This window comes from Neopelma chrysocephalum, unplaced genomic scaffold (genome assembly GCF_003984885.1).
Source record: "Neopelma chrysocephalum unplaced genomic scaffold, ASM398488v2 Primary Assembly neopelma1_286, whole genome shotgun sequence".
In the NCBI taxonomy this organism is placed as follows: domain Eukaryota; kingdom Metazoa; phylum Chordata; class Aves; order Passeriformes; family Pipridae; genus Neopelma; species Neopelma chrysocephalum.
The window spans coordinates 897,060-921,693 of record NW_020897948.1 but is presented as its reverse complement, the minus strand read 5'-3'; the positions used below and the strand labels follow the sequence as shown (position 1 = coordinate 921,693).

The window sequence follows — 24,634 nt, the reverse complement described above, 5'->3', positions numbered from 1 at the left end:
TCTTTCCTCCCTGCGCCTCTGCCTCTTGAGGACCTGAAGGCAGCCCAGCCCCTGGCCCCACTCCTCCTCCCCTGCACGTCAGGCCTTCATTGCTGGCACAGATTTACATTTCTTTAATTTCATTTCATTTCATTATTTCCTCCCACTATCCCAGGTGGCTCCAAGCCTTCTCCAGCCTGGCCTTGAACACTTCCAGGGATTGGGCAGCCATAGCTTCTCTGGGCAACCTGTGCCGGGGCTTCACTACCCTCACAGGGAAGAATTTCTTCCTAATATCTAATCTAAAGCTCTGTTCTTTTAGTTTAAAACTGTTCCCCCTATCTGGCTGTATTAAAAGTCATTCTTCCTCTCAAACTAAACCAAAAAGGAACTAAGAAACTAAGCTAAAAGGAAATTTATTCAAGTTCAAATAAGAGTTCATCACCTAATCAAGTAGGTTTTAAGTATGGAAAATCAACTCACTGATTGACAACTCAATTCATATAAATGTTTATTGATTCTTTTTAAGCAGCCCCAAAAGGTTTGTCATTTTTTCCTGTATAACCCAGTGCAGATGAGGATCCCTCTGAGCCAAGCAGGATGGGGTAAGACTGCTGGGGAGACCTTCAGTGAGGATGTCCCTTGACTCCCTTCCCTCTGTCCAGCTGCCCCTCTGCCACCCTGCAGGGATCCTGTACCTCCCAAATGGGCCAAAGGTGGCCAACCCCAGCCCCTTGCTGTGGCAGAGGGGACAGTATCAGGGACAGATGGGCAGGCTTGGAGAGTGACACAGCTCCTCAGGAGTCATGCAGCACGGCAGGAATCACCATCTGAGCAGCAAACAGCTTCTCAAGTCAGGTGCTGAGTGCTCAGAAACACCTCTGCTCTCACAGAGCTACTGACACTCTGTGCTCCGGGGTAAAACATGCCACAAGCCTGGTACTGGCTGAGAAGAGGCATTTGCCATCACCTCGTATTAGCACAGCTGCATGAGCAGAGGCTGCCAGCCCTGAGATCCCGGCACCACAGAAACACTGGGCAGAGGATGAGGTGCTCGGCGCTGCCTGGGCTCAGGGCAGACCGGTGCAGTGTCTGACAGCAGGTTTTTCCCCAGCCCCTTGAGTAAATGGGACAGAGCAGGGACCTGCTGGCGGTACCCTGCCAGCTTTTGTCACACTGCTGGGGAGGGGACTCTGTCTCTGCAGTTGCAGTGCCTGTGTGCCTCACTGCTCAACCACAGGCTGCTTAACAGCGCTGCTGGTGTTCTGATGCTGCACATGGTTATTTAACAAAGAGAGTGAATCCTGCCCCTCCTCCTCTGCTGTGCCCTGTTCTCCACAGTGCCTGGTTTCGTGCCCCTTCTCCTCCCCTCCTGCCGTGTCAGCTCTCTCCTATCCTGCTTCTCTCCTTTGTTCCATAACCTTGGTGGCATTTGCTTTCAGAGCTGGGACAGCCCCCACGGGGATGCCCCCTAGGCTGCCAGAGGGATTCCCATCTGGCTCTCAGCATCTGTCCTCTTCCTCCAGGTACAGGGAAGTCTGCGGGGCAGCGGGGCCAGTGCTCCTGCGAGGAGTCTGCCACACCGTCCCTGAGTGATGGTCTGGGAAGCACTGGGACCATGAAGGGCTTAGGAGATAACAGAAGCCGCCACCTCTCTGATAACCTGGACTCCCCTCAAGACTCTCTTTATGCCCCCCAGGACAGGAACCCTTATCTCCTCAGCCCCACCGACTCCTTCACCATGGATCCCCGATTCCCAGCCCAGAACACGCTCCATGGTGACTGTCTCCTTCCACTCAACAACCAGATCTCCAACAGCAGCACTTTCCCCCGCATTCATTACAACTCCCACTTCGAGGTCCCGGATGACAACCCTTTTCCGAGCCATGCTCAAGCCACAAAGATCAACCGCCTGCCTGCAAACCTCCTTGATCAGTTTGAGAAGCAGCTGCCCATCCACAGGGATGGCTTCAGCACCCTCCAGTTCCAGCGGAGCGACACGAAGCACCGGAGTGAGAGCCCTGGGCGCATCCGGCACCTTGTCCACTCTGTGCAGAAGCTCTTTGCCAAGTCCCAGTCTCTGGAGGGCCCCACCAAGGGCAACGTGAATGGGAAGAAGGGGGCAGATGACGCCAAGCAAAACCGGAGGAGCAAGAGCAAGGACCGAGCGAAAACCTCGGAGCCCAAGCGCAGGACCAGGTCCAACATCTCTGGCTGGTGGAGCTCCGATGACAACCTGGACAGTGATACCTGCAGCTACCGCAACCCCATGGGGCTCATGACACTGGGCCGGCAGCCCGACCACAGCCAGCCAAAGTACTTCATGCACGCCTACAACACCATCAGCGAGCACATGCTGAAATCCTCCAAGAGCAATAACGACCTCAAAGTCACCCCTTGCACCAATATCCCCATCAACAACGACTCCAACTACATCAAGCGGGGCTCCTGGTCCACGCTGACGCTCAGCCATGCCCGGGAGGTGTGCCAGAAGGCCTCCGCCACCATTGACAAAGCCTTGCTCAAATCCAAGTCCTGCCACCAGGACTTGGCCTACCACTACCTGCAGGTGGGTGCCGGGGTGGGGCATGGCATGCTCCATGCAGGGAGAGCACAGGAGTTCAGGGGACATCCTCTCGCCGGGCACCCTATTGCCCGTGTGACCTTATCAAACATCTCCAGATGGTTCAGCTGCCACCTAAGGTCACACTGCCAGGAGAGGCCCGGGAGGGGCCCCAGGAATAGACCCCCACTCCTCCTGCGGGGACACTGGTGCACCTGGGGTCCATCTCCCACAGCTGCATCATTGTCCCAGCACCCCCCAGCCCCTGTGCTGGACCATGGCAGTGTGGGGAGGAGGGCATGTGCCATGCCACACCCTCTGCTGCGATCCCCACTTGCTGCAGGCCCCACATATGCCCCTTCTGCCTGCCCAGACCCTGAAGATGCTGAGGGGAACACTCTTGGGCAGGTGGGTATGTAGCTGCCCACATGTGGTTGTTCCCAGTGGGTGCCCATGCAGCTGGACATGCTGAGAGCCGTGTCTCACAACTCACTTGGACACAGCTCCCCAAGCTCCAGCCCCACTCCCATGGAGACCCCCGCTCCACCACCCCACGGGCTGAAGATCCCCAGCAATAACTAACACTTACCCCTTATATCCACGCATCACAAGGACGTGCCGGCGTGTCCAGTAAGCCCCACTCTGCCCAGCTTCCCCGGAGTGCTGGTAGGACCGACCGCTGCCTCACTCGCCCACGCGGAACAGGGCTGGGGGAAGGGGGGCAATGCCAGCCCCCAGCTTGCATGGCCGTGGCCTGCATGGCTAATGCTGGTTTGAAACCCCATCACCAACAGCTCCAGGTCACTGTGGCAGATTCCAAAAGCAGTTTTGCACGTGAACCTGATTGTGCCCTAGAGAGAGGAATGAAGACAAATAAGCCAGGCCTGGATGGGGGGAGGAGGGGACCAATCTGTATATGTAAATCTCCAGCATCCCTTTAACAAAGAGGTGCCATGGGCTCCCCTGGTTATGCCCAGCAAGCTTACAAGCTTTAAAGAGCAGTGAGTTATTGAAGCACACTCTGTTTCCAATACTGTTCTGGCCACGGCTGCAAATCAAACTTTCAAGGGACTGAACTCATCAGGAGCATCATCAGGAAAAATGGTCTTGGCCTGGTTTCTTTTTCTTTGCCCCCCTCCTTCCAGTTAAGTGTTTGAGGTCAAAGAGCTGCAGCCATACTCTCTACGGACCCTGTTCCCCTTGGCCTGCAGTGCAGAGCCCGTCAGGCAGCTCCGACAGCCCCTTGCCTTTCGGAGTCTGGCCCCGGCTGGGGATGTGAGGCTGCCCTGGCCATCCTTCCCCCCCATATAATGAGCCTCCGTTTCTCGACAGCCTGACGCAGGGCTGTGGGCACAGCTGGGTGGCACGAGCCCGGCCAGCAGCTGGGCAGCCCCACCACTCAGCTGGGAGGACACAGGTGCCCCACTGCAGCCGAGCGAGCCCCCACGGAAGTGGGACCAGCCCCTCAGCCCCGGGCCGACCGACGCAGGCAGCGCCCAGGTAGGGATCTTGTATTGAGGGGAAGCTTTTGCCCAGCTCCCTCCCACCCTGACCCTGACCCTCCTGGGACCATCAGACAGGGGCAGTAGCCTGTGCCACCAGACTTGGAGTGGATAGGGAGCAGCCAACAGCCATGGCTGCCATGGCTGGAGGGGCACTGGGGGACTCCAGGGTGCAACCAACATCCCGAGTGCCTGGAGCAGCCCCTGCGGCCAACAGCATCTCACCAGCAAAGCCAAGACCCCTGGCACCCAGAAAACATGATGTTCGGTGCCCCCGCAAGCTGACAGGTCACAGGTGCTCAGGCTGATCTTGTACCCATCTGAGCCACAGAGATCAGGGCACAGGGCTCAGGAACCTCATGGTAGCATGGGGTGATTGTATCCAGACCCCTCCTCGGCACGGGAAAGGGGCTGCACTGGTAATGGAGAAGTCATCTCTGCAGCTGGTGTGTGGGAAACATCCTTTTGCAAGGCCACACTCCACCTGGGGACAGGACAAGCCCACTCCCTGCGTGTGCCACAGGGAGGAAGCACAGGGATTTGCCTGCCCAGTGCCTGGGGAGCACAGGGGCCCTGCCCTGTTGTGGATGGGGCTGCTGCCAGGCAGAAATGCCTGGTGGGTCCCAGAGGTAAAGGGACATGAGGGAGGGCAGGAGGAGTGGGATGGGGACAAACAGGACACCCCAGCCTCCAGGTTGGGCAAGCCCCTCAGCCTATTCACCTCTCCTGCCCCATTTGCAGACTCTGGGTAGTCTTGGGCTTCACTGGGGACTACTAGGGGTTCATGTGACGTTTCCAGGCCCATCCCCATACCCAGACATTAGAGATGGTAATCACCCAGCTCGAGATCCAGCCCTGTCCCATTGTCATCAGGGGTTTCTTGGGATCAGTCCCCAAGGTGACACATCTCTATCCTTAGAGCAGAGTCCCCAGGGAGGGAGACTGTGTTCTCCATGCCCTATTCCCCCATCCCCATGGGCCCCACATGTGGCTGGCAGCACAAGGAAAGAGGGTGAGGGGTCAGGATCCCTATGGCTAGGAAGCTCCTTGGAGTGGGGGATGACCCAGGCAGGGGTGAGCAGGAGCTGTGGATCCCAGGATCATACCGAAGGGACAGGCAGTGTGGGGGCTCCCAGTGGACAGTCACCATTAACCTCATGCGTCATCCAGATTAGCTTCCCCAACCCCACTTACAGTCAGACCACACCAGAACTTCCTTAGCCCCCAGGTCCCCCCAAAATAGTTCATAATCCAGACTGGGTGGCCTGTTCAGTGCCAGCCACTCAGTGGATGCTCGCTGCCTCACGCCAGCCCCACCTAGCTGCCATGGAGCAGGAATCCAGCCCAGGTCCTTCCTAGAGGGTGCCCTGCCAGAAAGACAGCCGGGGCCCAAGGGCTCTGGTTTGCTTTCTCAAGGACGTGGCTGAGCCCACGGCTGACCCCGAGGGAGGTGGCCCTGGAGGGAGCAGCAGTGTGCCCACCTCAGTGCAGCCTGTGCATGGCCCGTGCGTCCCTGCCCGCCGTGTCCAGCCCGCGAGCTTGGCAGGGCGCTCCTGGGTGGTGCATGTCCGTGTGTGGCGGGGCTGAGCTGCATGTCAGAGCTGGCATATGTGTGAATGGAAACGCTGTTTGCTCTGCAAGTTTCTTCCTCCAGACCTCCCCGAAACTGTGGGAGTGGTGCAGCTTCTGCACCCCTGTCCAGAGCCCAGGAGTGGAGCCTTCCCCTTCCCTCCACTCCCCCCTCTTTTGGGGTTGCCCATGTGACCCCTTCCCTTTTCCCTCCGTGCTCTGCTCATGGCAGGAGAGCAGCAGAGCCAGACAGTGCTGCTGGTTTGTGACATTCAGCATTGTGGCAGCAGCGAACCCCAGTTCCAGGGATGGACACATGCCTGAATCCCACATGCACCGCATGGCACCACATGGACCACAACTGGGCAGAAGGATCCACATCCTGCAGCCTGGAAGACCACCTCTGCTGCCTACTCCTCACCTCCATGCAGCCTCAGGGCAGGTGTATCCCCAAGCCTCCACAAGTGCTCTTGACCTGGGGGTTTCTCTGATATCCACGCCCTCCACACCAGCCAGAACACCATGGGCAAAACCAAACCCACACCGGGGAGAGCAGCAAGAAGGGCAGCAGAGTCCCACTGCCAGTGAGGAGCCTCCAGAGCTGCTCTGGGCCAGGCCTGGGTGCCCTCAGGTCCACTTGGTCCTGTCTGTGACACATGAGCTGTGCTCAGAGCTCGGAGTCTCACCTGCCAGGAATGCTGCTGCCATCAAGGGGCCTCACTGACCCCTGTCAAGGTCTGTCCTTGACCACAGGAGCTGCTTTGAGCTCATCACCCCCATCGCAGAGCTTCAGACTGTGGGACAGGCTCCTCACATCCTCAGGAGCCTGACAGTGCAGAGAAGCACCCCAAAAGACCCTGAAGAGCACCCCAAGTACCTGTACTGCTTTTGGAGGTCCCCAAGGGCACCTGCTTGTCTTTTCAGGTGTGACACTTATGAAACATTTGTTCAGCACTCTGTCCCTCAGGAGCAAGAGCTCCCCCTGGACTCTGTATGCGGGCAGAGGTGGGACACAATCCAGACTGGGGTAGTGGCTTCAGAGGGTGTCCTGCCAAGCATCTTCCTTCCCTTTGACTGCTGAACTGGAATGTGGAGCCCCCCGACAGCTGTGTCCTGCTGCCTTGCCAAAGTGAAAAACAAAGGAGAGGCAGGGAAAGGAGAAATAAGGCAGCTTGGTGAGGACCAGCGGGCTGTCCCGATGCCGCGGGGAGGCTGTCCCTAGGACAGGGACAGGGTCTGTATGGGACAGGCAGTGCTGGGGGCTGCCTGGCTCACAGGCTGCACCAGCAGAGACACACTGAAACTCTTTTGTGCGGCTTTGCCAAGAGCCAACAGGGCCGGAGGCCAGGAGGCAAATGCACCAACCGTGGTAGAACTGAGCAGCCCCCGGCCCCTGCCCTTGAGCAGCGGCACTGGAGCAGCCGCAGCAGCCTGAGCTCTTAACATCCCCACTGTCCTGGGCTGAGCCCAGCTCCCCTCACTGCCCCACACCATCCAGCGTTTGCCCCTGCACAGGGCACGGCCATGCAGTCCCTGCTCTGCTGAGCAACCCAGCTGCTGGCACACTCTGCCTCCTCCGCCAGGCCTGTCCCCTTCCCAGCCCTGCCTGCCCGCGCCCAGCCCCGTGCTAGTCCGAGACCCCCGCAGGCAGGAGCTGCAGCTCACCCCGAGGAAAAGGCAAACAGCAAAATGCAGTCTCCAGTCAGACCTGACAGCAAGGTGATGGGTATAAAAGTGCTTTCTCAGGGCCCTTGTCTCCTTTAGGAACAGAGACGGACATCCTAGTAACCTGTTGGGATCCCTCCCATGGCAGGACTTACCTGGAGCCAGTGCAGTCCCTCCTGGCCGGCCTCAAGGCCACCAGTATGGAGAGAGGCTGGGGCAGAGGCAGGGCTCACACCCAGCAGGGAAAGGGCTCTGGGCTCTTACATTTGTAGGAACCTGATGGAAACACCTGCATCCCCTGAGCTGGACAGTCGTGCAAGCAGCCAGCCTGGGAGCTACGGCCAAGCACAAAGATTGCAGGAGGCAGGGTGGAAAGAGATGGGAAAACCCTCACCAGCAGCAAGTGGGGCCAGGGAGGCCTGGCCGGGTGTGGGTCTCACGTGGAAGACTCACTCTCCATTAGTCCCCACATGGATCTCACACACCGGCATCAGCCCTGACTGTGTTCCACGACCCCCAGTAATGCCGGTGCTGCGTCATGGGCACGCTCCTGACAGGAGCCCCATCACCCACAGGCTGTTTGGGCTTTGTTCCACACCTTGCCTTCTCCTGGACACACAGAGGAGGCAGCGGGATGGCAGGACACGGGCTGAGCCCCTGCTCCTTCGGGCACAAGAGAGCCCTTGGTGTGAGCTGAGCTGTTGTGTGTGGATTGAGCCTGGACACAGCCCAGGTGCTCTCAGGACCACGAGCAGCCACTACCTGAGGATCTAAACCTCACCTGAAGATGCTGCACCCCAACAGATTCAGACAGACCCTCAGACTGGCTCTGGCTCCCACAGAACATACCTGCTGTGAACAGGGGTGGGAAAAGGCACCACGCAGCATTTAACAGCTCTGGCTCATCACAGCTGCAGCACAACTCTGCATCCCCAGAGCACTGTATGAACACCAGCTGCTTAATCCCATGGCTCCCTGGGGATCTGGGCAGATCCAGCAGCTCCATCCAGCACAGCCAATGTGGATGCTCCTCAGCAGCATGAGCTGTGCTCAGCACAAGACCCATTGCTGCTGCCCATGGCACCCACCCACCTGCTGCTCCCCGGGGCAGACTGGGTGGCCTCAGGCCACCCTGGGGTCAGCATGGCATGGACATTGCTGCATCCTCACATCTGTCCTTGCTTCTCCCTGGCCACATCTCTCAAGGGCAGGACAAAGGCCAGCTGCAATCCGAGCAAGCCACAAAGCCAAGGCTTGCTCCTGGCAACTCCAGCTTCCCCGTCTTTCTCCTTACCTGTCCCACACCATGTGTGGCTCTTGTCCTGGTCTGTTCTGGGCACCTTGGCTCTGCCTCCAGTCCCCCACACAAACCCTTCGCAGGATGGGCACGTGGGGTGTTGGCTACTGGGAGGTTGTTCAGTGCTTCAAGCCTCCAGTGGGACCATCAGCTCACCCATCTCTAGTGAGGGATCAAGAGATCGTGTCTGCCTTAAATTAATTGTGCAGTTGCCATCTTAGTAGAGTTAGAAGCAATTCTCTTGCTGAAGGTGCTGCTCGTCTTTGTGCAGAGAGGCCAGCACAAGGTCTGTGTGCCTGACCTGCTCCAGAGGGACTTGTGAGAGCCTGACTTGGCTTCAGAAATGAATTTCAGCCACTCAGAGTCACATTCAACTCAGAAATCTAAAAGGGTGTTAGAACCCGTCTGGGCTCCGACTCACAAGTCCTGCTCTACAACAGCACTTTCATGTTCAATGACATGGTCTGTGTGATGAACACCCATGTCTGCTCCTGTCCCAATGCCCCACACAGGCCTGGTGAGACTCCCTCCTCCCTCCCCCTTACGTCTGGCATTGTGCAGCTTGTATTGGCTGTGTGAGCATGTCTGGGGTGGAGGTGGTCTGCTGCAGCAGGGGGAATGGCTGTGATGTGCTGAAACAGAAGCCACCCATCCCAGGGCTGCCTGGCATGAAGTGGTAAGGGAGGATTGTAAAGGAGTTATGTTACCCATTCCCACTGCACTCCAGTGGAAAGTTCAGCAATCCCCCCAAGTCCCCATGATCCCACTGATCCCAGAGGTGCCATCCCTCACATCTGCTTATGCTCTCCTTCCTCTTGTAGGTGCCTCAGGGGGAGTGGAACAACACGCTGTCCAGGGACAAGGACAGCGAGATCCCGTGCCGGCGCATGCGGAGCGGGAGTTACATCAAAGCCATGGGGGATGATGATAGTGAAGACTCAGAAAACAGCCCCAAACCATCCCCAAAAACTGCAGCTCGGAGGCAGAGTTACCTCAAGGCCACCCAACAGTCCCTGAGTGAGCAGAGCACCACACAAAGGTAATGCTGGAGCTCCTCCGGGAGCTCTGCATGGGTTCCCAGGGCCACCCCTGGAGCAGCCCTTGGGGTCTGGCCAGCAGCAGCACCCCACAGAGGCTCCAAGTGGGGATCAGAGCACAGCAGGGCTCCTGCACCCCAGCTCAGGCTGCCCACGGGGCAGAGACATGAAGAGAAAAGTGGGACAGGAGGAGATGTGGCAGAGGAATGGAGAGAGCTCCCCATCCTGGTGACTCCAGATAGCCCTGGCATTAGGAGCTGCTCCAGGTCCCTGTCTGCTCAGTGATGGGGAGAGCACTCCTGATTGGAGCTGTGGGGATTTCCTCTCCAAGCATCTTCTCCTCTGGGGGAGTACGGAGATCCCAACCCCATGATGCCACTTGGACGTGGAAGCTGCTGACCCAGCATGGCTCAGGACACTTGGCACACAGCCCAAGGCCCGCTGGGACTGTGACAGTGGCTTTACTCCACAGGTGTCCCAAGGACCCTGTGACCAGCCAGAAAGTTGGCACACTGGGCTGGGTGATATCCTGAGGCCAGGAGAGAAGAGCTGAGAGGTTAGGCACCGGATGTTGAGGGAGGAAGACCCACAGTGGTTTGAGCCAGACACACAGGAGAGCCAGGGGAACATGGCAGAAGTTTTGCCGGGCCAGAAGGTGGTCCTGCAGGACGGGAGGTGTGTGACCCATGACCAGTGGCAATGCTGTGCTGTGTCCTCACCAGCTGCTCCACTTCCCAGGACAAGGCACCTGGAGACTGTCAGTGTTTTGGATGCTGCAGCTTTGGAGGGTGTGAGTGGTACGGAGGGGCGGGAGGAAGCAGGAACCATCGCAGATGAGCTCCTGAGGCTCAGCAGGCAGAGGGAAGGTGGGTGCAGGCAGTGTGGGGAACCCTCATGGAGGCTTCAGATTGAGATCAGATGCTGCTTTCTGCTGAGAGATGGTGACAAAATCAACTGTGGGGAGCCCTAGAAATGCCTGCTGTGGATCCATCCCTATTCCCAGCCTTCACATCAGCCTCAGAGGAGCAGAGAGGGGTCATGGGGTCTCTGGTGCAAAATACCTACGTAGAGAGGCTGGAGTTCCTCATTGCCCATCCTGACCATGTCCATCGGGATCTGAGCTGCCTTGAGCGCTGGGCTCAGCCGGAGCACGGGACAGTGCTGGGAAAGGTCTGGGGAGCGCGGGGGGTCGGGGCCGCAGGGATGCGGCTGTGGGAAGTGGGGGGACCCAGGGGGCTCCGATCAGGGTTCGTCCCGGCTGGAGCTCTGCCGGAGGCAGGACTCTGCGGGGCGAAAGGGGCTCTGCAGCGGGGCCCTGCCCGGGACAGAGCCGGGGCTGGGGCCGGGGCTGGGGCCGGGGCCGGGGTGGAGCGCGGCCGCCACCTGGTGACGGGCCCTCGCCGCCCGTCGGGGAGCCCCGGGCTCCACCAGCCGGGGGACACCGGCATGTGGCTGGGACGGGGGGGGGCACAGAGACACCCAGAGCAAGGAGCTACGATCCGTCTCTCTGCGAGGGCCTCTGCCCCTCCAAGGTCTGTTGGCCGCTCTCTGTGACTCAGTTTCCCCGCGGGCAGGCTGCGAGGGCAGGGCAGGGTGAAGGGCAGTGGAATGGCACAGGCAGGGGATGCTGCCCGCTTCAGGACACCGCTGGCTTACGATGCGAGCTCACAGACAAAAGATTGTCAGCATGAGGGAAACCTGTCAGTCAGCGGAGAGCACAAGGCTTGAGGCTTCACGAGGCCTTTGGGCCGCTCAGTGGGTGCCCAGGGGCTGGGTGTCTCCTCCATCTTCCCTGGCAGAAGGGATGGCTCACGCTCTCATCCCACCCCAGGATGGAGACTCCAGAGGTGCTGTGGGAGGCCCAGATGCTGCACAGGGCTCTGCCCTGCCCTCAGCTCTCTGTCCCCCAGGCAAGTGACAGACAGACCTCTGCACCCACAGCTGTGACAGATGTGGGGGAAGCAGCACTACAGGGGCCTCTGTCAGGACCAGAGGCCATTCCAGGATATTCCAACAGGAAAATCCCCATAGCTCTCCCGGGTTAGCATCGCTGACCATGTCCTACACCATGTCCACCCAATCAGTGACAAGGACCCTACACACAGGGTCTCGTGGTGGAAGATACGAACAGGCGAGTCCATCCTTCCCACATGCCTCCTCTTCCTCCTGCATCCCTCCATATCCCTCCAGCCCCTGTGTGCCTGGATCTGAGCTGAGACCATAGCTGAGGTCTGCGCTGGGTTGTGCTCAGTGACATACCTGTTCTCCTGCACAGAGGCTGCTGACAAGCCCCAGGACATGGGGACAGACTTTCTCCCAAAGTCTGCAGCAAAAATGCTCTGGAAATACTGCCCCCCTGCTACTGCATCACTGTCATTCCAGGCTGGCTCCCCTTGGACTCCTTCCAGATAATTTTTTGGGTTCCTCTACACAAATTTTTATACATCTATATATCTATGTATCTATATAGATATATGTGTGTGTGTCTATATATATGTATGTATATATCTTGCAGAAGTTTCCAGTTGCAAAATCCACAAAACATCATTTAAAAGTCATTTCTCACCCCACCTCTCACTCCCTTCCCACAAGTCCAGGCAGTGCTGTGACTCTGGAGGCTGGCACAGATCCCATGTGCTCCTTGGAGTTCAGCTGGACTAACCTGGCATCTGCAGTGCATTCCTGGGGTCAGTGGGACCCGAAATCTTGTCCACTCTCCTTCTGCTGCACCCAACAACCCTTCACCTCTGTGCCAGGCTATTCCAGGGGCTGGCAAGGTGAGGAAGCACTTCCTTCCACTCCAGGGACCAAGCAGTGGACATGGTACCTGGCATCGTCTCCATGCTGCACAGTGCCTGTGCCTGGCAGAGGGGCCGTGGGCAGGGGTGATCTGGCCATGGGCAGGGGTGGTCTGGCTCTGCTCCAGCAGAGCCCCAGCACTGCCCCCACTGTGGGGTCATCCCTCACATCCTCCCTCTCTGCTGGCAGGAGCCTGGACCGCCTGGACTCTGTCGAGATCCTCCTACCTCCGAAGTTCCCAACCTGGGAGGAAGAATACAACCAGATCTCTGACAGCGTCAACGAGTCCAGCTGCATCAACCAGGTGAGGTGCTGAAGTGCTGACCGGCTCTGCCAGCACAGCCCGGCAAGAGAGGCCAGCTCAGGGCAGAGGGAGCATCATCTTCTTCCCCCTTCAAAACAAGGCACTGGCTGCACTCCAGGAACTGCACAGGCTGTTCCCTGGCAGCTTTACCAAAGTGTCAAGGCCACCTACTTAATCATGATTCATATTAGACCTCCTCCCTCCAGCTTTGCCTCCTCTCACACTGCTGGTGCAGCCAAAGTTGTTCTGCCACAGGTATGGGAGCCCAGAGCGGTGCTCCACAGCACTGGATCAAGCTCAGGGCTGCTCCAGGTACAGGGTCCCACCTTCTCACCCCCTAGAAGCCACCTGCAAGTCTGTCCAACCCTGCTGCAAACACCTCATGCCCAGTGGGTGGGTACAGAGCCTGGACCAACCTCACCTGCTACTGTCCAGCCTGAGACACTGCAGCACTGGGTCACCAGGGACAGTGACCCTGTTCAGCTCAGGACCTCATCCCTCATACAGCAGACTGGACCCAGGAACAAGGTGCTTTTAATTCATGAGGCTGAACTCCCAGCTAGCTGGAGATGTCTCTCTTGGATATTCCTGGACTCCATGGGATTGGCAAAGCCGAGGATGCCTGTGAGGTGCCGGTAGTGGGTGGCAAACCCCTTGTCACAGGGTGGACTCATGCCCTGACCCCAGTGTCTGGAATGCAGTTGGCGCAAACTGGGTTTAACTCCCTACACAATGGTCTTGGGATTACTCTGGAGCTCTTCCTGGCTCAGGTGACTCTAAGACAGCTGCCTCACAGGCCAGGAGATAACTCGTGCCAGGACAAGCCTTTGCAGAGGTCCCATGTGCTTATCTCAGCCCTTTCAGTGTGTGGGTGAAGGTCCCAGGGCAGGAATGGCTCCACAGGCTTCACCCAGCGGGTCCACTATCGCCCTGGGCCTCTGTCATGCCCCATCTCTGTTCGTGCTTGTCTGCAGTGACCACAGGCGGCAGCACAAGGAGAGGTTGCAGCAGTGGGGTGGGCACCAGGGACCCAGGGATGAGGGGGGCTGAGCAGTGTATGTCCTGCCAGTGTTCCCCTCCAGGTGTGTGGGGCTCTGAGGCCTCCTCTGGCCCAGCCCAGCCCCTCTGGCCCCATGGCTGGTACCTCCTGCTGTCCCAGAGCAGTTGGAGCCCTTGGAGGAGAGCTTGGGAGGAGCACAGGGCATTGCTGGGCAAACCTGTTCCCTGTGGTCAGTCTCGTCCCTTGTGCAGCAGCAGCAATTGCTGGATGTCTCAGTGCACAGAGGGCGTCAGGACCATTGTGTCCTTGTCCTTTGCACGTCGGTCCATGCCTGAAGCCAGGTCTCTGCAGAAGACAACGGATCTATGCTCTATCCATGTCTAGAGCTTCTGTTCTGCAGTTGAGTGCAGCACCCCATGGAGTCATCAGAAGGGTCTTGGATCTGAATGGTCTGAGAAGCCCATGACATGGCAGGAGCTGCCCAGGCAGCCACCCCAGAGACAGACTGGTGGCACTGGGACACTGGGGGCACACCAACTGCCACAGCACCTGCTCAGACGTGGTGCTGCTGCCATCACATGCACTCTGCCTCTGTCCTCCAAATCCCAGAGAGTTCAGCTCCAGCTGGTTGGGATTGAGAGACCTCCTACAAACTGCATGTCTGTTGATCCAGGATGGAGTTGGTTCAGCCACTAGTGTCAGTGCCAGAGGCAGTTCCATCCCTGCCCTCACCTTTGTGTGACCTCCAACACCTTTCTTGTGTGTCCAGCCAGACCCCAGTGTCCTCCCACACAGAAGTATCCCCTGCTCTGACAGACAAGTCCCCTCTTGGTTTTGTCCTCACTCAGCTCCATCTTGCAGATCTCTGGCAGTCAGGGATTCACCAGGTGTGCATGTCAGCATCCCCCATCACACCAAGGTGGCCAGAGAGAGCCAGCTGGTGACCCCAACACTGCCAAGCCCCACTGTGCAGACAGGTCAGACTATCCCCCAGAGCCAAGCCTCTTCCCTCAGGTACACTTTGAACCTGGATTCTTCCCAAGATGGGTCAGAAGTGGATGTGCTCTGCAGACTAGGGAAGCAGAGGAGGAGGAAGTGGCATTCCTCCCCATGGGCAATGCATTGTCTCTCAGGGGTCTGTCTGCATGCCAAATGTGTGCCGTAGCTTTGCTGTGGTGGGAAGGCAGTGCAGCTTCTGTGTGGCTTCTTCTGGCTCGGGGTCAGCAGAGACAGCAGCAGGGTGGCCAGTCCAGCGCCATGAGGGTGAAGGACAGTTTCCCTGACGTGGAGCACGCATGGAGCACACTGGCTCTCTGGGCTGCAGAGGCCCATCGCTGCTCCTGGCCATGCTGGGGGCTTCCCAGAGGTGCTCACTGGGACAGCCTTGCCCAGCTGTCCATGTGTGCCAAGGGGTGTCCCAGCACTGTGTGTCTGCAGTGTCCCCTGTGTATATACATGGATATATGGTGCATACAGCAGGCTGAAGGTGTCAGCAGTTCTCCTATGGTTGAGATGTCCTGTGGAGCTTTGCTGTGCTGTGTCCATGCCACTGTTTGAGGGGCCTGTGTGACACCTAACTTGGCAGCTTATGAGCTCTGAAGTTTGTACTGAAGTGTCAGCATTGGTGGCCCCAGGGGGCGGGCCACCCGCTCCCCTTGTCCTCAGTCCCTGTGCAGTGACTGTCTGTGTGAGGGGCTCCCTTGTTCTTAGCCTTTAACCTTCTCCAACTCTTTCTTCCAGATGTTTGGACCCCCCTCACTTATCCCTCAGATATTTACCCATGGAGAGCAGGTATTGTCCCACTGGCGTTTCCCTCATCCTTCCTCATGCAGCTTTCTCGGGTCAGTGGGGACACCCACGGTGGGGTGTGAGGCAGCTTCTGGAGTCAGCCCGTGCCCAGACCAGCCGCAGGAGGAAGAGGAAAAGAGGAGGAGGCAACAGGCACTGCAGGGCAGATGGAGTGCTTGGTCCTGGACCCAGCAGGGGCTTAGGGACTGTCAGTTTTAGATGAACTTCTTGAGCCATGGAGCTCAGATGCCAAAGCTGGGCAGGATCAATGTCCTTGAGTGTCAGGAGAAAGAAAGGGCCAGGAGAGATAGAAGTGGGCAACAGGGCCACTCTTAGCATCTCTCACCTGTATTTCAGAATAGTCTGCTCTGGGCTGGCTGTGGTTTGATCTGGCTGAGCTTCTTGCAAGTCCAAGTTTGCCCAGCTACTGCCATGGGCAGGGCTGGGGCACTGGGGAGGGAGGTGGGGGCAGTGGCAGAATTGCCCCTGCCCAGCCTACTGCAGTTGGCTGTTGAGCCCTCTCCTGGCCCTCACTGTAGATGAGGCTGGGATGGGTTCCGAGGTGCCACCCAGACCCAGCCCAGGCAGCCTGTCCCCAGGCAAGAGTGAGGGCTGTCCCCCAGCCCACATCTCCCCCTTTCTCTCTCCCCATCTCCCCCCATCAGGAGCTCACCTGCTCTGGTGGGGTCTCCCACCTGTGCTGGGACAGGGGGACCTGGCAGATGCTGGACTAGGATTTTAGCCTCACATGCTCTCAACCTCACCATCAGGGGCTGGGGGATGTTTCACAGGCACTGCTGCGGTAAGTCTCTCCTACTCCACAGGCAGGGACACTCTCGCCTCCAAGGAGGGCCTCCTCTTCCCTCTTGCAGCAGAGAGCCCGGGCACCTTGCACCCCAGCAGCACCAACCACTGCACCTCCCGCGGCACCTGCCACGAGCAGGACCACGCAGGGGTGGCAGCAGGGCGAGGAGCAGGAGGGAAGAGAAGGGCGGCCCGCAGGCAAGGGCTGACTGGGGCTGCCCCTCTTCCCGTGCAGGCACCCGAGCCGGAGCTGGGGGAGCAGTACGAGGCGGTCTGCGACTCGACCTACAGCGAAGCCGAGTCGGCGGCTGCGGAGGTGCTGGACCTGCCTCTGCCCAGCTACTTCAGATCCCGGAGCCACAGCTACCTCCGCGCCATCCAGGCGGGCTGCTCCCAGGAGGAGGACACGGGCTCCGTCCGCTCCATCTCCCCGCCCCAGACGGGCAGCCTCAGCGGCAGCAGGACCCTGCCCACCAACAGCAGTGAGTGCCGGTCGCAATGAGGGGCCAGGGGACGGGGCGGAGGCCGAGGGGGAGAGGGGTCAGGGGACGCTGCTGTTGGCCGCCTGGGAGCTGTCGAGCACGCGAGGCACTGAGCTCAGGTTCCTGCATCCCCAGCCATGGCTGTCTGTGACTTCTATGGGCTTATGGGGGCTTGCTCTGTGCTGGAGAAGGTGGCCAACAGCTGGATGCGGGTCCTGGAATGACACACAGGCTCTGGGGTTTGCATCAAAAGAAGTGTCGGCAGCAGGTCAAGGGAGGGACTTCTCCCCCCCCCTCTACTCTGCTCTCATGAGACCCCAGGAGCAGGGCTGCCTCCAGCTCTGGGGTCCCCAACATCAGAAGGACATGGAACTGTTGGAGCAAGCCCAGAGAAGGCCACGGAGATGCTCCAAGGGCTTGAGCGCCTCTGCTCTGGAGCCAGGCTGGGAGAGCTGAGGGTGTTCTGCCCAGAGAAAAGAAGGCTTCAGGGAGACCTTAGAGCACCTTCCAGGGCCTAAAGGGGCTCCAGGAGAGCTGGAGAGGGACTTGGAACAAGGGCCTGGAGTGACCGGGCAAGGGGCAATGGCTTCCCACTGCCAGAGGGCAGGGGTTAGATGGGATACTGGAAAGAAATATCACAATGTGAGGGTGGGGAGGCCCTGGCAAAAGTTGCCCAGAGAAGCTGTAGCTGCCCTATGCTGGGAAGTGTTCAAGGCCAGGTTGGACAGGGCTTGGAGCAACCCTTGGTCTGGTGGAAGGTGTCCCTGCCCATGGCAGGGGGATGGGACTGAATGATCTTTAATGTTCCTTCCAACCCAAACCATTCAATGATTCCATGCTGGGATCTGTCTGGCATGGCTGGCACAGCCTGTAGAGGTCCAGGAGAGCTCCATGTCTTTGTTCAGTCAAGCCAAACCTGAGCCTGAATGCTGCAGCTGGACCCCCTTCTGGGACCCTCACCTTGCCCAGAAGCACTGGCCTCCCTCTGTGCCCTAACCCCTCCAGGGTTGTGGGGGCAGGGGAACCTGCAGCACAGGCAGCAGCCCTGCTGCCCTACACTAGGAATAGCTTCCATCCTCCTCCTTCTCCTCGCCACAATGCATCTCTCATTGCTCCAATGCAGGCTGCTGTTGGCAGGTTTAACCTCTCTCTGAAACTCTTGGGAACAAAACTCCACCAGAGATTGCACTGGCTTCCCCAGGGTCTGTGTGTATCCAATCTCTGCAGCCCCATCAGCCAGAGGCAGGAATTGGGGCTGATGGGAAGAGGGAGGGCAGGAGGTGTTTGCCTCCATCCCTCAGTGATGGAGGTGTGACAAGGCTTTGGGGCTCACCATGAACTTCTTTGCAGGTTCTTGCACAGGCAGGACTCCCGGAAACAACTCTTTCTAATCAGAGCTTGGGAAAAAGATAAATGGTGAGAATTTGCCCCCTCCATATCCACAGGATTTGTGATTTTGCCCAGCAGAGCCACAGGCAGGTCTGACCCTGCCCAGGAGCCTGAGCAGCCTGGATCTGAGCCGATCATGGGGCTCCTGTGCCATCCAGGTGACAGTCCAGCTCCACACCAAGGAGGAGGAGCAGTGTTGGGCTGGGTTTGCAGTCCAGTCCTTTCCCCTGCAGGCAGGGTGACAGAGGTGACAGGCAGACAGCATCACCCTAGTGCACCCAGCCCTGGGGCTGCTACCTAGAGACTAGTCTCAAAATGTCTACAGTGAGATCCTGGGAGTTCACCCCTTGTCTGAACTGACTCCAACTGCTTTCTTTCCCATGACAGAATCGGAGGAGCCATGTAGGTGTCTGACAAATCAACTCCTATTTTCCCCTCACCATCAATGGAGACTCCGTTGCAGCCTTCCAGTATCTAAAGGGGCTTATTAAAAAAGAGTTAAAGGGACTTTTTACACAGGCAGATAGTGATAGGACAAAGGGAAATGGTTTTAAACTAAAAGAGGAGAAATTTAGATTGGATGTTAGGAAAACGTTCTTTACTCAAAAGTTAGTGGGGCACTGGAACAGGTTGCCTAGAGAAGCTGTGGCTGTCCCATCCCTGGAAGTGTTCAAGGCCAGGTTGGACAGGGCTTGGTCCAGTGGAAGGTGTCCCTGCCCATGGCAGAGGTTTGGAATTGGGTGAGCTTTAAGGTCCCTTTCAACCCAAACCATTCCGCGACTCCATGATGACAGATAGTGAGACCCTCACATCCCTGGCTGTGGGGTAAGAACAGGTCTTCTGCTGAGTTTCGAGGCACTGGGGAGCCTTCCTGAGCCCCAGAGCCCAGCACCCCTGTGCTGAGCCATTGCAGTTATCCCTGGCTGCAGACACCTGCCGGGCGCTGGAGGCTGGGATTATTCATCCCATCTCTTGACTAGGAATTACTATACTGGACAAGAGCGTGGCCTCTCCCTGCAGTGTTAGTCAGGACTGACTCCATGCCCCAGGGTCAGGGTGAGGCTGTGGGCAACCGTGTTCTGCTGGTTTCTCTCCAGCCCGGCCATCTCTCCCAGTAGGCTGCTCCCAGTTCCGCGCCAGCACGGGGCTCTTTCCCAGACTCCTGGCCAAAGCTGTCTGTGCCTCGGGCTGAGCCCTCCCCTTCCCACATGGCCAGAGCACCCAGCACCTCTGGGATGACTGGGGGGGCTGCCTGCACTCCCTGTCAGTACCACTCTGCCCTCCCCAGTGCTGCCCCAGGCACTCAGCACCCAGGGGGGAAGCAAGGAAGGCAAGTACTTTGCCCCAGGATGTTAATCCAGAACTGCCAAGCCCATCACTAAACCATGTCCCTGAGTGCCTCATCCACATGTTTTTTGAACACTCGCTCACAGAATTCATAGGAAGTTCACAGAATATTCTAAATTGGAAGGGACCCACACTTCTGGGAGTAGTGCCTCCACCTCTGCCTTGGGCAGCCTGTTCCAATGCCTGACCACCATTTCCATGAAGTAATTTTCCCTACTATTCAAGCTAAACCTCCCTGGTGCAACTTGAGGCCATTTCCTGTCATCCTGTCACTTCCTCCCTGGGAGCAGAGACTGAACACCACCTGGCTCCCCCCTCCTGTCAAAGAGTTGTAGAGAGTGAGAAGGTTCCCCCTGAGCCTCCTTTTCTCCTGGATGAGCCCTCACAGCTCCCTTAGCTGCAACTTGTGCTCCAGACCCTTCCCCAGCTCCGTTCCATTCCCTGGACACGCTCCAGCACCTCAATGTCTTTCTTGCCGTGAAGGGCCTGAAAGTGACCCCGGGATTGGAAGCATGGCCACAGTGCAGGGGGATGGTCACTGCCCTGTTCCTGCTGGCCACACTAGGACTGCTACAAGCCAGGATGTCATTGGCCTTCTTACTCACCTGGACACATGCTGGCTCGTGCTCAGCTGCTGTCGACCAGCACCCCCAGGTCCCTTTCCTTGCATCTGTGCATCTAAGTGGTTAGTAGTGTAGGAGAGGGGCCTCCCAAGCAGCAGGTTGGTACCTCAGTTGGTACCTGGACCAACAGAGAGAAGTGGATGCACCATCACCTGCAGGTGCTCATGGCAAGGCTCCACGCAAGGCTCTGGGGTGAAACAACTGAGAGCCCTCACCTGCTTACATCCCACCCTCCTGTACCCAGAATCTGTGCACCAGCCCAGAGGAACGGCAACCACCATGGGCCCAGTTCCCAGACAGGGGTTTTGGCTTTTGTCTCTGTTGGGACGCATCCTTAAGAGGCACCAGCAACAGCAGTGCTGGGGCTGACACAGGCTTCTCATTCCTTGAGGGTAGGTGGGGGTTGGATCTTAAAGCAAAGGGATTCAGGCACCATCCGAGGGCAGGATGGTACAGAAGGGGCAACAAGCTCCATTTCAGAAGAGTGCCAGTCCTGAGGTCTGTGTGGGGAACACGGCCAGGGGAGAGCCCTGACAGCTGTCAAACGTCTGCCACAGCTCCTCCCAATAATGCCTGTGTCACCGGCACATTACAAAGCAATTAGCTCCCATTTGACAGCCAGCGAGACAGATGATGAGCTGCCCTTGATCAGCCTTAAACAAAGCTTTGTGCCTTGCTCAGCCGGAGATTCAAAAGCCCCAATGGAACCTATTCCTCTAATTGCCAGGCGTGTGGTGACAGCCACGCCGGCTCGGGAGCATCACAAAGGGATCCCCAGCCCCGGCTCCTGCTTATTAGAGGCAGCTGTGGGAATTGCTTGTTTAATAGACTACTTGCAATGCAGAGTGGAATATTTGATATCCAGGGAAAACAGGAAAGCAGAGTTGAGCAAAGCAAAGACAGGAGGGAAAGCTAACACCAAGCCAGTTCCTGCTTGAGCTGTCCCCAGTCCCCCGTGTGCCATCTGGTAACTGCACACTTGCTCAGAGCATCCTGCCCTGGGATTCAGCAGCCTGATCCCAGAAAGCCCACGTGCCCAGCTCCTTATCCTGTGTCCAGATCCCTTCCAGGGAGAGCAAGGCTGCATGCATCTTCTGGCCCATCCATATGCCAGAACTTTGCCAAGCCCAGGCTGGGCATGAGAGCATTAACCAGGAGAAATACTCCTAAGGTTGAGACAGAATAGCTGCCTTCTGCCCCCCACCTACTTCCTATCTTCTTTGTGTTGCTTTTGTTTCCCTTTTTATCGCTAAATTGGAGAGTTGGCTCTTAGGCCATGACTGTGCTGGGAACCCTGCCCTGCCCCAGGAGAAGGCAGGTGCCAGCCTGGTTCCCTGGCACTGATGCTCTTGCAGGGGCAGTGGGGCCATGCTTAGTGGAGGAAGGACAAAGTGCCTGCACACACCTGTGCAGTGTCACAGCATTGTGCTGGCCCAATCCCCAAGGGTTGTCTCACTGTGGAATGAGTTTCCACAGCTTCTGGGAAAGCCATGTGGCTTCTGGGAAAGTTGTATAGCTCTTCCTCCTCCTCCTCCTCCTCCTCTGTGCGCAGTGAACTTGGTTTCTGTGTAGGAAGGTGATTTTTGTTCCTCTCAGCTGTCATGGCCTTCTCTTCTGTGTGGGGAAGAAGCAGTGGTGTGAAGGCAAAGGGAACTCACCCCAGGCCAGGAGCCATCGCTCCGCCTGCGCATGAGTGTCCAGGGCTGAGGGATGAAGCACCACTGCAGCCCCTTCACTAATCACATTGGCCCGCACTGACCCCACATGGTCTTTGGGAGGGACTTTTATCATTCCCTTCAGATTTTCTCCTTTTTGACCTAGATTTCACGTTCCAGAAATAGCTTTCTCTGACATACAAGCAGGAAAGGGATTAGAGGGAGAGAGTGTGTGTCTGTGTGTGAGTGTGTGTTTCTATGTGTGCGCACACGCACCAGGGAGAGATTTCTGTTGCACGCTCTGTCGGTGCAAAGGAAAAAAGGGCACGTACACATGTTCTGTAGCGTGTTCATGTGTGTGCGGGACACAAAGAAATTTATGACAGCTGTTTCTCTCCACATTTGCCAGTTCATTTTTCACCTCTGATCTTTTCCTTGTTATTATGGAAACTCCACCACCGCCCTGTGCCCAGCCAGCACTCCCTTTTCCCTTTTCCCCAGGAAGCTGTACCGTGGCCACAACCTCGCTCTCAGCTCCACCCCCAAACCCAAATCATCCCTGTCTTTCCGTGCTTGGTGCTCTTTGCTGCCAGATTTCAGCTTTTCCACAGGCAGCAAGCTCACTGCCTGCTGCAGGCACATATCTGGCACCCCAAAACAGTTGCAATGGGTTTGAGTCCACAGAAATATCACTCGCCCAGATCCCCAGGAAGGGGGGAGCTGCAGCCACACATGATGCTGTGCTGGCACAAACAGATGCAGGGGAGGTGAGCATAGCTCCAAGGTCCTGGCCAAGCCTGCCTTCTCCCAGCAGGGACCATCTACAAAGGAGTAGAAACAAAGGCAGCTGCCAGCATTTCCCTTTGCTGATATGGTCAGAAAGCCAAGTCCTTCTTGTTGCTTGCTTTTATCAGCCTTGATAGCAGGAAAGGGAGTCAGTAGTGCTGACCTCATGGGAGAGAAGAAATCAAAGCACCAAGGGGTGCCTTGGCTCGTTTGGGGCCTCTGGAAGGGCAGCAACAGGAATCCATGCATGGTGCAGCGCTCTGCCCATGAGGAGAGCTGGGTGGGGGGCAATTTTCCATGTATGCAGACACCTGAGGTCTCTCCTCAGGCCGAGGGGCCTGGTGCCACCCCCACACACTGGCCATCCATGTAAGCCAAGTGAGCACAGAGCTGCCCTGACACCAGACAGCCTCAGGTGCTGCTTTGTGTCCCTGCTGTCGGCATTGCTCAGCCCCTCTCTGCGGCTCCCTGTGGCCACAGGGCTCGTGCCACTGGGGCAGCAGGGACCGATGGCCTTAGCTGAGGCACACACACCTGTACCAGGAGAACTGGGCTGGGTGGGGTTGAGTGAGGCCATGCAAACAGCCTGGAGCATTTGCAGGATGTCAGACATCACAGGCAAATGAGGGTTTCTTTGTATGTAGTTCTTGGCGTTGCTTTCCCTCTCCTTCATGCTCTTCCATTACCTTTTCCATCTACTGAGCCATGACATGGGTATTCCTGAAGATTCAGGAAGAGTTTGGATCAGGGCTTCGCAGTTCATGTGGATGAGGGGCTCTCAATCCTGAGCTGCTCCCCACTCGTCGCCTGGGAGCCCCTGAATTGAAAACAAGTTTCCTTGTTTTCTTTTGTAGGCAGCAGAGGGGGAGGCCCTGGGCTGTTGGTCCTCGGGCTCAGGGCTGACGCTGTGACCAGATCCTCCTTCAGCCCCATTGTGCTGCTGCTTCCTAAAGCAGAAGCAGCAAAGCTGGAGCAGTTCGGTCTCTGAACGCCGAGGGGGGCGATGGCTCAGCACGTGAGCTCAGTGTAGTGTTTCCCACGGCACTTTGATTGCTCCTTGCTGCAGACTAACCCTTCTCCCAGTGCTGGGAACCCAGCGAGTCATCAATAAATCACAGCACCCAAGAAGTGATGGTAGCAGCGAGGAGCCGGGGCAGCACACGTGCTGCTGGCGGGAGCCACGTGGCAGCACCGTTCCCCGCACAGCCAGGAGCCCTACCCAGGGCCAGGCACCCGCGGGTAGCGCCACTGGGCAGTGCCCACACCATGATGGGCTGGCGGGCACCCGCTGCCCATCTCAGTCAGACACTACATGGCGTGGCTCTGGTCTTGCAGAGATATCCCCAGCCCCATGTCCAGGCGAACTGGGTGCTCAGTTCCATGTGTCTCAGAACAGGATCGGAGGGATGGAGCTGGACACTGCTCCAGCACCCAGCACGTCTGTGCCCAGGGTGCCAACTCGGGGTGGTTCTGCCCAGGCAGGTTCTTCCTGTAGCCTGCACGCTGTGCCAGCCCCGCTCCCCTCCGCACCCTTATCCCCCATCAGCCTTGCTCAGGCAGCCCAAGGGGAGGCATAAGGCACAGCCCCAAGCACAGCACCCGCACCCAGTGAGGCTCCACTCCCCCTCCCCGTGCCCATCGGGGCAGAACTCCACCAGCAAATCTCTCGTATCAGGGGAAAACACCCTCAAGGAAAACCTCCCCGTCCCGCTGTTTCCTTTCCATGTATGTCTCCTTGCCCCGGAGGACTCCTCCTGGCGATCCTGCAGCAGGTGCGTGGCGGGTGGGTAGACGCCCACCGGCCACGCGGGTCCCACCCGCGCCCGGCGCCGGGGGCAGGAGCGGCTGGAGCGGGGGGGACACGGGGGCTCTTTCATCCAAACCCACGTTCGCGCGTGGGTGGAGCCGGGGCCGCGCCGGGGAAGATGTCAACGCGACAAGGAGACAAAGCTTCCGCGTGGGGTGGGAGCGGCGCCCGCTTTGTTCAGCGACGCCCGGCTCCCCCGCGGCAGCGCCGGTGCGGGAGCGGCCAGCGGCCCCCCGCC

General features: G+C 58.0%; 1 protein-coding gene across 6 annotated transcripts in view; it reads left to right on the top strand.

The window, feature by feature from the left end:
• The window catches only part of DLGAP4 (DLG associated protein 4), a 73,845-nt gene that overhangs the window by 6,453 nt on the left and 42,758 nt on the right, over positions 1 to 24,634 (top strand). Inside the window, exons 2-7 of one of the 6 annotated variants that reach the window (XM_027704727.1) lie at positions 1,506 to 2,548; positions 3,875 to 4,042; positions 9,397 to 9,614; positions 12,601 to 12,715; positions 15,456 to 15,506; positions 16,543 to 16,789. In XM_027704727.1, coding sequence (XP_027560528.1) covers positions 1,598 to 2,548; positions 3,875 to 4,042; positions 9,397 to 9,614; positions 12,601 to 12,715; positions 15,456 to 15,506; positions 16,543 to 16,789 — 1,750 coding nt within the window. In that variant the 5' untranslated portion in view covers positions 1,506 to 1,597. Of the gene's footprint in view, positions 1 to 1,505; positions 2,549 to 3,154; positions 3,209 to 3,874; positions 4,043 to 6,500; positions 6,538 to 7,287; positions 7,333 to 9,396; positions 9,615 to 12,600; positions 12,716 to 15,455; positions 15,507 to 16,542; positions 16,790 to 24,634 lie in introns of those variants that run through there. The other 5 variants (XM_027704729.1, XM_027704730.1, XM_027704728.1 and 2 more) reach the window with 5 other exon arrangements.